We start from the raw sequence: 12,361 nt of genomic DNA, 5'->3' as shown, positions 1-12,361 counted from the left end.
CATGTTGGCCAGGCTGGTCTTGAACTCCTGACTTCAAGTAATCCCCCACCTCGGCCTCATAAGTGCTGGGATTACAGACATGAGTCACTGAATCTGGCGGATTTCAATTTTTAACTATAGATTTTAATTTTTTGTAATTATAAAAGTTTCCAATTTTTTAAAGGGAATCTTTAACATAAACTGAATAATCTGTTTCCTCCATAGTGAGTTACTTCTGCTATCTCTGCTCAGAATTTTTATTCTTACTTCTGTTTTTTAGCCTGTCTTCCTAGGAGTCCTCGTTGTGTTTGAATAAATTAGTAGTCGACCAATCATTTGGGCAGAGGTTGTGTTCAAATATTGCAATATTTGTGGCTTCAATCAGGCTTCCACACCTCTGAGAAATGATCTGTTGTTGGTTAGGGAGCATGTTCAAAGTTCACCCAGTTCTTAAGATTTTGCTTGACTTTTACTTTCCATTAACGTCTCTAACGTTTCCTAGTCAGCCAGGGATGTATGGAGAGCACAGCTAATCCTTTCATAGCATTCTCATATCTAAGATTTGGCAGTTAAATTTTCGGCTGGTCCAGTACTCTTACCACAACCCCAGATTATTGAAGCTGTAGGTTTTTCCTGTTTGTTTGTGGGCTTTTATTACTTGTCCATGTTGAATCCATTCTCTCTGACAGGAAAGCTTAGGGTTTTTGCACATAGTGCCACTCTGGTAACAAACTACAGATCTTACCGACCAACCATGGGGGTACATGTGTATTGACAAGAAGGCCACAGACTTCCACTGCTTTTACCTGAAGCTCTATCAATTTTTCAGGAAAAAATATTTCCCACTGTGTGTGTGTGTGTGTGTGTTTTAATCTTTGGTGAATTTCCAGAGCCCTGATGTAATGTTTTTGACAATACATTCCAGTTTTTTAATACTTGCTTTTTGTGGACAGATTTGCCTATCTCTTCAAACCAACAGAGCCAGGAGTCTCTTCATCTATGATTATCTCAACTCACCTCTAATATAAATACCTCTATTATTAGTCCCATATTACAGATAAGGAAACTAAGACATACAAAAATCATTCATCTATCTAAAGATTATATAGCAGCTAAATAGAAGAACTTGCAAACTAGGCATTTTGCTTCCAGAGCCTTTAGGTATTTTTTTTTTAAATAGATATAAAAATCCTTAAAATACCATATAAGTACAATAACAGAAGCAGGTATAGGTGCTATAGGAGCATGAAGGAAAGAATCTATTTTTGGAAACTAAGTATAGCAGATAGGATATAAAGATGAAGCACCAGAGTCCATCATTTATAAAAATACCATGTTTTTAGGGATACAAATATCAGTAAAATTTCCAAATATTTAAGACAGTTAATTGCATTAAAAACCTTTTAGTAGATTTCTCACTAATTTAACTTACTCTCTTGCCAGTACCCCTTCCCACTGGAGGATGTGCCTCAGCAGCTTGACGAATTGTACAAACCATTAGCTCTATAAGAGCACTCTCTTGACGATCAGACATTGCTAAAGTAAAACAAAATACATGAGCATGAGTAGACGGTTTTACAATAATCATGTATTAAAAATGAACACATTATAAAAAAACTGAAAACATTCTATTACTGCTTATTTTAAAGACTAAAGTTAAGCTCTGTACTTTGCTATTTCTTTTTTTTTTTAAAGTAATTATGTGCTTGCTGTCATAAGTCAAACAGGAAAGAGATACAAAGTAAAGAATAAGAGGATAAACTCTGGTCTCTTCTAAAGCTACCTTTCTGAGTTAGGCAATTCTAAAATTTTACTGTGTTTCTTTCTACATAATTTTAAAACTCATATAATAGGACTTTTTAAATAAAAAAGGCTATGCCGTATGTTTTTAAAAAACTTAACAGTTAATATTTTTCAAGTCAATATACACATAATTATCTTAATAAATTACTATCTAATGTATGTGCCATAATTTAGTCAGCCTTCTACTTATGGTCATTCAAATAATTTCCTGATTTTTGACACTGAACAATGCTTCAATAAACATCATTAATAGACACATATTTATGCAACTGACACATTTATTTCTGTACAATAATTCTCCAAAGAAGAAATAATGGATTCAAATGGCAAGATCTTGATACTGAGAAATCATAAGATTATTTATTATAATGTATATCCCCAACTGCAATGTTATGAATGTTTGGTTCCTTATATCCCTGTGAACACTAGATGTTAATAAACCATTTTAATTTTTGCCAGTCCAATGGTTGAAAAGGGGTATTTGGTTATCATTTTGCTCCTTCCTATCTACTAATTAGTTAAGTGGAATATATTTTCTATTTTTCCCTAAGATTTCTCTGTGTTTATTCTTCACCCGCTTTTGCGCTACTATTCACCTTTCTTATCAATTTGAGAACTCCTGTATGGTAGGGGTAGTACTTTTTACCTTTTGAATGATGCAAGTATTTTCTCCCAGTTTGTCATTTATCATCAGACACTTCATGGTATCTTTTGTCAGACAGAAATTGTTATTTTTTTTTTTTGAGACGGCGTCTCACTCTGTCGCCCAGGCTGGAGTGCAGTGGCCAGATCTCAGCTCACTGGAACCTCTGCCTCCCGGGTTTATGCCATTCTCCTACCTCAGCCTCCCGAGTAGCTGGGACTACAGGTGCCCGCCACCACGCCCGGCTAGTTTTTTGTATTTTTTTACTAGAGACGGGGTTTCACCGTGTTAGCCAGGATGGTCTCGATCTCCTGACCTCGTGATCCGCCCGTCTCAGCCTGCCAAAGTGCTGGGATTACAGGCTTGAGCCACCGTGCCCGGCCAGAAATCGTTAATATTTAAAAAGTCACATCTGTCTCCTTTTGTTTTATGGCTTCTGGGTTTCTTATACTGCCTTCAAAGATCTCTCTGTCCTGGAGGTTACACTAATATGTTCTTCATTTTCTTCTAATTTATTTCATCTTTTGCTGTCTCATGTGCTCGCTTGCTCTTTTGCTCTTCCTTCCTTTCACTTTTTCCGTCTCTCTTGCTTTGGCATTTTTAACCTATTTGGCATTTATTTCTGACGATAGTAGGTGGGCCTGTTTATTCCCACCAAATAGCCAGTTGTCTCCACCACTGTAAAACCAGATTTCCCTTTTTAATTTAAATGTCATTTTTAAACATGGTTCAGGTATTTTTGGATTCTTTAGTTTCACTAATCTATTTGTATATTTCTATGACAATGCTTTACTGCTTTGATTATACTAGACTTATGGAGTAATTTGTTATAACTTAATATGTAACTTAATTCAACCAACTTGAATATATAAGCAAGTTTCCCTTATTTAGCCCTTTTTCTAAAATTTTGTGTAATTTCTATAATGCTAATAGCAATTAACTTATTAAGAATTTTCTATGTCTAAAGCACTATCATAAGTGGCTTATATTTAATAACTTGTTTTATCCGCAAAACATTTCCAAGAGATAGGAACTAATATTCTCACTTTACAGACAGGAGAATGAGCCACAGAGAGATGCACTTAGTTAGTAGTAGAGCTAATATACGAACTCAGGTAGTTTGACTCCAGAGTCAGTTCTCTTAAGCACTATGCTATACTGTCTTTTCCACATAAGTTTAAAATTCTATATAAATTTTGAAATCATTTTGCTTAGTTAGTTCCTATTCACCATACCTCCCAGAACTCTCTCAAACCCACTGGAATTATGACTAGTACCATAAAAAAAAAAAAAAAAAAAAGACCTTTTCAGCTAGAAATACAATTCAGCTTTTCACTTTTGAGATCTTAAGTCATTTAATTAAAACTATGGTTTCCTTCAGATAGACTCTATACTTTCATGAATCCATTTAAAAAATTTTTTTTTTATTTTTTGAGACGGAATTTCACTCTGTCACCTAGGCTGGAATGCAGTGAGGCGATCTTGGCTCACTGCAACCTCTGCTTCCTAGGTTCAAGCGGTTCTCCTGCCTCAGCCTCCCGAGTAGCTGGGATTACAAGCGGCTGCCACCGTGCCTGGCTGATTTTGTAGTTTTAGTAAAGATGAGGTTTCATCCTCTTGGCCAGGCTGATCTTGAACCCCTGACCTTGTGATTCACCCGTCTTGACCTACCAAAGCACTGGGATTACAGGTGTGAGGCACTGCGCCCAGCCTGTTTTTTTGAGACAATCTTGCTCTGTCGCCCAGGCCGGAGGGCAGTGGCATGATCTCAGCTCACAGCAACCTCTGCCTCCCAGGTTCAAAAGATTCTCCTGCTTTATCCTCCTAAGTAGCTGGGATTACAGGTGTGTCACCACACCTGGCTAATTTTTGTATTTTTAGGAGAGTTGAGATTTTACCATGATGGCCAGGATGGTCTCAAACTCCTGACCTCAAGTGATCCACCGGCCTCAGCCTCCCACAGTGCTGAGATTCCAAGCATGAGTCACCATACCTGGCCTCATTCTTACGTATTTTTAAACTCAGAAATTTTTTTTTGGTTGTTTTTTTTGGAGATGGAGTCTCACTCTGTCACCCAGGCTGGAGTGCAGTGGCGTGATCTTGGCTTACTGCAACCTCTTACCTCCTGGGTTTAAGCGATTCTCCTGCCTCAGCTTCCCAAGCAGCTGGGATTACAGGCATGTGCCACCACACCCAGCTAAGTTTTGTATTTTTAGTAGAGACAGGGTTTCATTATGTTGGCGTGGCTGGTCTCGAACTCTTGACCTCAGGTGATCCACCCACCTCGGCCTTCCAAAGTGCTAGACTACAGACATAAGCCACTGTGCCCAGCCTTAAACTCAGATTTTGATAATTCAAATAGTTTAGTTCTATCTTTCTCCCTCCCTCTGTATACTTATTTATATTGAAGACCAGTAGATGCAGGTATTATAGACACAAAATGAGGTATAAAATTTTTAAGAATTCAATTAACTTACAAAGGTTTAAAAGTTTACATTGATTATTTTAAACCAAGTTGAAGCAAAATCAAGGAAAAGGCAAAAAAGATACAACGACATCTTGTTCTTTATTCTGTACCAAAATTATCCTATAAAAATATGTATGTACATCTTAATTCCGCGTTTTAACAATTGTCTTTAAAAATAAAACACATGAACTTTAGCTTATCTTAGGAAAAACAAATGAAACATCGGCTTGTCCATCTGTACCCAAATGATCCAATGCCTAGTAATACAAAAAAAGCTTTTTGCTCAATAACAACTAAAGTTCTATTTTTATGATTTCAGAAATTCTTAATTTTTCACATTTGGCTGCAGCTAAAGGAAGTACAAGGCTGCCTATGAACTAAATGCATTGTCTGTTATTTAGGAAGAAAATATAGTCTTACGGAAAGTGAGGAAGGACAGAACAACTTATCTCAAGAATAGAAACATTCTCCCATTATCGTGGGAGTAAAATCCACAGTAGAGTTGAAGTATAACTCAATGTTGCACACTGTTCAATTCCATCAATTTTGTTACTTTATCATTTGAAGCCATCCATTTAGAAACTTTCCCTGAACAGGGAGATAAGGTAAACTGAAAAGCAGTTGAAATTTAATAGAAATTCCTTTTGGGATATGACAGCAAAACCACATAATAAAATTGAAAGCAAATAAGCCTTAAGCCACGGACAAGAGCCAAACAGTTACACTGATTGAAACAAATGGGTAGCTGTTCATGGTACAAACTGTCATTTCAACTTTCTAACACAACATATAACTATACAACTTTCTGCACAGCATCTCCATTTCCTCACTATTAATTTTAGTCTTATCACCTTGAACTGTGGCTTCTCTCTTTTAGTATCATTGAATACATATAGTATCATTGAATAATGCTTTAAAATCACCAATGACCTAAATCATCACAAAATGATTTGTGTAGCCTTCTTTTCTCCTCTACAATATATATTATGAACTATGGCTCTCTTGAACATCCTCTTTACTGGGCTTGCAAAGGTTATAATTATCTCTTATCCTTTTTATAGTTAGGTAGAACTCTCATTCTTTCTCGCTCTTCCTGCTTTCGTCCCCTATCGAATCTTTAACTCAGCCATAGGCTCTTTCCCTCTTTATAAGCCATCTCCTTCTTTTATATTTTTACCATCATTCCTCACAGAGACCACTGCAATGATTATGTATTCTTCCAAACAACGTTTATGAAAGGCATTTTTTAAAAATATGAATTGGATCACATTATTCCCGTTTAAAATCTTCAAAAGCACCTTATTACATTTAGGATGAGATAAATTCACGTATAAACTAAAATGCTCTATATCATCTGACTTCTGCTTCTATTACATCTTGTATCATTGGTTCATTATGTTCCAGCTATTGCATCTCCTAGAACATAACATCATTCATGTTTCAGATACTTTGAAACTCTGATTTCCTCTATATAGATAGCTCTTTTATAACACTTTCCCTATCTGGTCCCTTATCGTTTAGTTTCTTTTCTTTTTTTTTTTTTGAGATGGAGTCTCGCTCTGTTGTCCAGGCTGGAGTGCAGTGGCACGATCTTGGCTGCCGGGTTCCTGTGATTCTCCTGCCTCAGTCTCCTGAGTAGCTGGGATGACAAGGCGCATGCCACCATATCCAGCTAATTTTTTGGATTTTTAGTAGAAACGGGGTTTCACCACGCTGGCCAGGCTGGTCTCGAATTCCTAACCGCAAGTGATCTGCCAGCCTTGGCTGCCCAAAGTGCTAGGATTAAAGGCATGAGCCACCGTGCCTGGCTGCCTTATCATTTAGTTTCTTGGCTCACAGGTGGCCTGCTCAGGAAGGTCTTCCATCAGGATTCAATCTAAAGATAGATCCCCTATAATTATCCACCAAAGCTAATAACTAACTCTTGAACTTATTTTGAATATTTACTCAATTTTGGTCTGCCTTTCCCAGGAGAATGTAAGCTCCATATTGGCAGTGAGCTCATCTAGTGTAACACTATACGCTCGGCACTTAGCATAATATTTGACTCATATAGTCAATAAATATTTTTAAATTATTAATGAATTAATAATTCCTGCTTTTAAGAATCTTATTATTTATAGCTATTTCATTCATCAACTGGATTGCAGAATTTTAGCACTAGAAATGACCAAAGAAGATTATCTAGTTAAAGTTTCTCAGCCGGGTGTGGTGGCTCATGCCTGTAATCCCAGCACTTTGGGAGGCCGAGGCAGGCAGATCACTTGAGGTCAGTAGTTCCTGACCAGCTTGGCCAACATGGTGAAACCCATGTCTACTAAAAATACAAAAATTAGCCAGGCGTGGTGGTGGGCGCCTGTAATCCCAGCTACTAGAGAGGCTGACATACGAGAATCGCTTGAACCTAGGAGGTGGAGGTTGCAGTGAGCCGAGATCTGCTACTGCACTGCAGCCCGGGTGGGAAAGCGAGACTCGGTCTCCAAAAAAAAAAAAAAAAACCATAAAAAAATAAAAAATAAAGCTTCTCATTTTACAGTTTCAGAAGCTGAGATCCAGAAGTTACATGATTTGGTTATGGTCTTGTTACCTGGTGGCAGAGCTGTTGACAAGAACCAGATCCTCACATTATACTAAAAATTTATTCAGCAACTTGATTTTGCTGTAAAACACTCCCTGACACATACACACACACCCCCACCCATAAAAACACTGTAAGACAGTCTTAAGGCCACTGTGATTTAAACTGATGTTGGTAGTCTGTCACAGTGTGTCTATTTTCCCAAAATTTAGTCCTGCATCTTCAACTGCTAACTAGAGCCTTCTCCATTGGAATTCTAACACATTCCACCTATCTAAAAAATTACTTTAAAAAAAAGTTACTGGTAGCATTTTGTTATCATAAAATACAGCAAAAAACTAGCACAGAAAATTAACTTAGATGCCACTCCATGCCAGAGCTTATATGTGGTACGCATGTGGTACAACATGCCTACAGATAAAATGTATTAAAAAAAATTAAGCCATTATGTAGATAAAGTTTTGCAACTGTTATGCCTAATTTCCTAGACTCTGCCTACCTAGATTCAATCAGTAAAACTGTGGTTGACTTTTAAAACTGTTCCCATCTGGTAAGTTACTTTTCTACCTAAGACCAACCAACCAAACCCAAGCCAAGCCAAACCAACCTTTTGACCGGAAGTTTAAAAAAATCCACTGTAAACAGAATTTAAACCACAATGAAACACCTAATAGTACATATTTTAACAAGTAAAATGCACCTAGACCACCTCCATGACTAAAAGACTTGGTAATTATTATTTACTGACTTATACATCTTATTAACATGAGAGAAAGTTAACAATACCAAAGCATACTATCTTCTCTCCTCTTGATTTTTATATTTATTTATTTATTTATTTTTGGAGACAGAGTCTCACTTTGTTGCCCAGGCTGGAGTGCAGTGGCGTGATCTTGGCTCACTGCAAGCTTCATCAACCAGGTTCACGCCATTCTCCTGCCTCAGCCTCCAGAGTAGCTGGGACTACCGGCACCCACCACCAGGCTCGGCTAATTTTTTGTATTTTTAGTAAAGACGGGGTTTCACCATGTTAGCCAGGATGGTCTTGATCTCCTGACCTTGTGATCCACCCACCTTGGCCTCCCAAAGTGCTGGGATTACAGGCGTGAGCCACCGCACCTGGCCCTTAATTTATATTCTTTGCCTCCCTTCTCCTTGGAAATAACCTTATAGAACATGGGGTGATATACAGAAAATGAGTTGGAATAAGGAATTGAGAAGCTCTAACTTATTCTGGCAATTTTATGACTACAAACAAGGTAAGGAAAATGAATGGAATCTACCATTGAATACTAACCTGAGGCCCTTTACTCAAGTGTTAAGGCAGTAGACATTAGAGGGAAATTGATTTCTATCAGGGAAAATATTAAGGTTAGTTAGAAACAGAATGTGTAAGCTGGGGAGTAGTGGTGGCTCACGCCTGTAATCTCAGCACTTTGGGAGGCTGAGGCAGGAGGATTACTTGAGCCCAGGAGTTTGAGACCAGCTTAGGCAACATGGCGAAACCCCATCTCTACTGAAAATACAAAAAATTAGGCATGGTGGTGCACGCCTGTAGTCCCAGCTACTTGGGAGGTTGAGGTTGGAGGATTGCTTAAGCTGAGGAGGCAGAAGTTGCAGTGAGCCGAGAATCACATCACTGCACTCCAACCTGGGCAACAGAGCGTATGTTCATAGTCCTGTGATCACAAAAGTGAAGGGAATTCAAAATACACTGGACAGTTTCACCTAGTGAGCAGAGGGCCCTGTCAACTTAACAACAGGACCATCTTCTTTTTTTTTTTTTGAGATGAAGTCTCGCTCTGTTGCCCAGGGTGGAGTGAAGCAGCGAGATCTCAGCTCACTGCAATCTCTGCCTCCAGGGTTTAAGTGATCCTGCTGCCTCAGCCTCTCGAGTAGATGGGATTACAAGTGCCCGCCACCAAACCTAGCTAATTTTTGTATTTTTAGTAGAGACGGGGTTTTGCCATGTTGGCCAGGCTGGTCTTGAACTCCTGATTTCAGGTGATCCACCTACCTCAGCCTCCCAAAGTGCTGGGATTACTGGCGTGAGTCATCACGCCTGGTCTAGGGCCACTTTCTTACTAAGATACATGGAATGAAAAAACATGTGCAAATAAAGTAAATAACAATTACAGCTAGAGACAAATATAGCATAATAAGATCTTCCTTGAAAGGTCTGAGAAAAGTCTGGGAAGAATTTGTATCATACATAGTAAATAAGAAAAATGTTTTTAGTTTAGAAGAGGCATTTTGGGCCAGTTTACCAGTATGTATCCAGGTTTAACATGAACTTGTTTCTCTCACTGAATTACGTCAAAGCCAGAATAGATAATACAAATTAGTATCATTGCTTGGAAGGAACACTGGGGGATGCTCATTCTCCCAGTAATCTGCATGGGCAGTCTACTGTAGAGGATGGCTCATTATGCTCTTATAATATTTCAAAAGGATGAACCACACAGAAGGGTACAGGAAGCAGAAAAGGGACTCAATAGAACATTATCTTTCTTAATCTTCACAGCTATATAAGGTACACAAGGAAATAATCTCTGTTATATAAAAAGGCAAACTAAGGATCAGAAAATTTGAGGACATAAGTAACAAGAGACAGAGTTAAAAATCTGAATTAATATTTCTTTAGATTCTGGCCAGATGCGGTGGCTCATGCCTGTAATTCAAGCACTATGGTAGGCCAAGGTGGGAGGATCACCTGAGGTCAGGAGTTCAAGACCAACCTGGTCAACATGGCGAAATCCTGTCTCTAATAAAAGCACAAAAATTAGCTGGGCGTGGTGGCATGTGCCTGCAGTCCCAGCTACTCAGGAGCCTGAGGCAGAAGAATTGCATGAATCCGGGAGGCAAAGGTTGCAGTGAGCCGAGAATGTGCCACTGTACTCCAGCCTGGGCGACAAAGCAAGACTCAATCACACACAAGACACACACACACAATTTTCTTTTGATTCTGAAGACCATGTTCAATCTACTGTGGGCCTTACATCAAGGCATCGCTCACCTTCTAAGGCTGTTGTATGAATTAAATGAGTTACCAGTCCTTTAAAGTACTATTGTGGGCTAGTCTGAAAACCTAACCATACATAGGAAAAAGCATTTCTAGTTCTAACAAGGTAATATGCATATAAGCTTTTAGAACACAACCTCTTTGTTAGGTATACATGTTCAATTTGCTATGCATATTATTAAGTAGCATATAAAAAGATGCATACTTCAAAAATTATCATGTTACTCTTATGTCCCCGTTTCTTGAACAGCCAGGTAAATGACCTTACCTCTGATTTCCTGATTTTCATCTTAAAGAAAATATAACAAAAGGGGATGGCTGTGGTCTAATTAAATCACTATGTATAAAAGGTTTTCCCCAAGTTCATATATAAATCAAGCAAAAAAAAAAAAACCAAACAAACAAACAAACAAAACTCCAGATGCACTTAAAAAAGAAAAAACTATTAAGTTACATCAGTATTTTGTATCTCAAATCGGCATCGAGAAAACCTTTATGGCCAGGTGCAGTGGCTCATGCTGTAATCCCAGCACTTTGAAAGGCTGAGGCAGGAAGATTACTTGAGGCAGTCTGGGGACCACAGTAAGATCCCCTCTCCACAAAAAATTTAAAAATTAGCTGAATGTGGTAGCATGTGCCCATAGTCTCAGCTGGGAGGATCCTTAGAGCCCAGTAGTTCAAGGCTGCAGTGAGCTATGATTGGGCCATTGCACTCCAGCCTGGGTGACAGAGCAAGATCCTGTCACTTAAATTTAAAAAGGAAAAAGTAAAGAAAAACTTTTTTATTACATGACGCATATGGATTTTTAAAAACTTTTGTGGTATGGTGGCAGTGTTAATACAGAAAGATGTTAGAAAAGATTCAGACATCCTTGTTATAGAAAACAAATTGTTCTCTTGGCAAAAAGACACAGCATGCTTATATAAGAAGCGGTCTATATACAACTGTACTGCTCGTTTTTAAGAAGCGATCTATATACAACTGTATTGTTATCAATGGAAATACAAAATCATGTAAATTAACTTGTCAAAATACTATACCTTCCTCTCCTTGAACAGGTTCTTCTAATAGCAACTCTGTCATACATTCCCAGTCTTTCAACAGTTCTTGAGAGCTCTCCCATAAACTGTCCACCAAGTAGGCTGCATGTTCATGTAACTAAAAAGAAGAAATCAAGTGTGACCCAAGAATATTTAACAAACAAACTACTAATACTAATTTAAGAAATCATTTTCTTCATAATTAAAATGGCTTGGTCTCCATGATTCTAAAAACCACTTAGAGAACTATATATCCACATTCCACTGTCAATAGTGTGGATGCAGTATGCAGAATTGACTTTTTACTATTTACAGTAGTAAAAGTAGGGATCTCCTAGACCAATGACATCATTTATAGATGAGGAAACTGCATAGCTAGTTAGAAAATTTTCTGAAGTTATATGTTAGATCTAGGTCACTTTTCACTATTCCTTGTGGTCTCTTCAACTATCTTTATTTTTATTTTTATTTTTTAAAGGAAATTAATCATTTTCCCTCAGAATTCCATTAGAAACTTTTGGACCAGCTGTACTTACTTCACATCTCTGTCATCTTAGTCAAAGTAAAAAATGTAAGTTACTCCATGTCTCCACTATTCTACTCTCATTTCCACTGGACTCATTTCATTCCTTACTCCACCCCCATTTTTTGTTGGTCATTATTCTCTTGACAATTTTCTTTGGAGCCCATGTTCCCACAGTAAATAGTTAAGGTCTTCATCAAACACTTCACACCAAACTCTACCACTAGACAGTCATTAAGCCTTGAAGAATATTATCCTTTTTTTTTTCTTTTTGAGATGGAGTCTTGCTCTATTGCCCAGGCTGG

The 12,361-nt window shown here is 38.0% G+C and overlaps 1 protein-coding gene across 4 annotated transcripts in view; it reads right to left on the bottom strand.

Annotated features, from left to right (window-relative positions):
• The window catches only part of STAG1 (STAG1 cohesin complex component), a 400,634-nt gene that overhangs the window by 95,633 nt on the left and 292,640 nt on the right, over positions 1-12,361 (bottom strand). For all 4 annotated transcript variants that reach the window (XM_008009040.3, XM_073023594.1, XM_073023595.1 and 1 more), the window contains 2 exons: positions 11,534-11,651; positions 1,412-1,515 (listed from right to left, as the gene is read on the bottom strand). In XM_008009040.3, coding sequence (XP_008007231.1) covers positions 1,412-1,515; positions 11,534-11,651 — 222 coding nt within the window. The remainder of the gene's footprint in view (positions 1-1,411; positions 1,516-11,533; positions 11,652-12,361) is intronic.

Source organism: Chlorocebus sabaeus, chromosome 15 (genome assembly GCF_047675955.1).
Source record: "Chlorocebus sabaeus isolate Y175 chromosome 15, mChlSab1.0.hap1, whole genome shotgun sequence".
In the NCBI taxonomy this organism is placed as follows: Eukaryota; Metazoa; Chordata; class Mammalia; order Primates; family Cercopithecidae; genus Chlorocebus; species Chlorocebus sabaeus.
The sequence above is the reverse complement of the archived record's forward strand: the minus strand, read 5'-3'. Positions and strand labels throughout refer to the sequence as shown.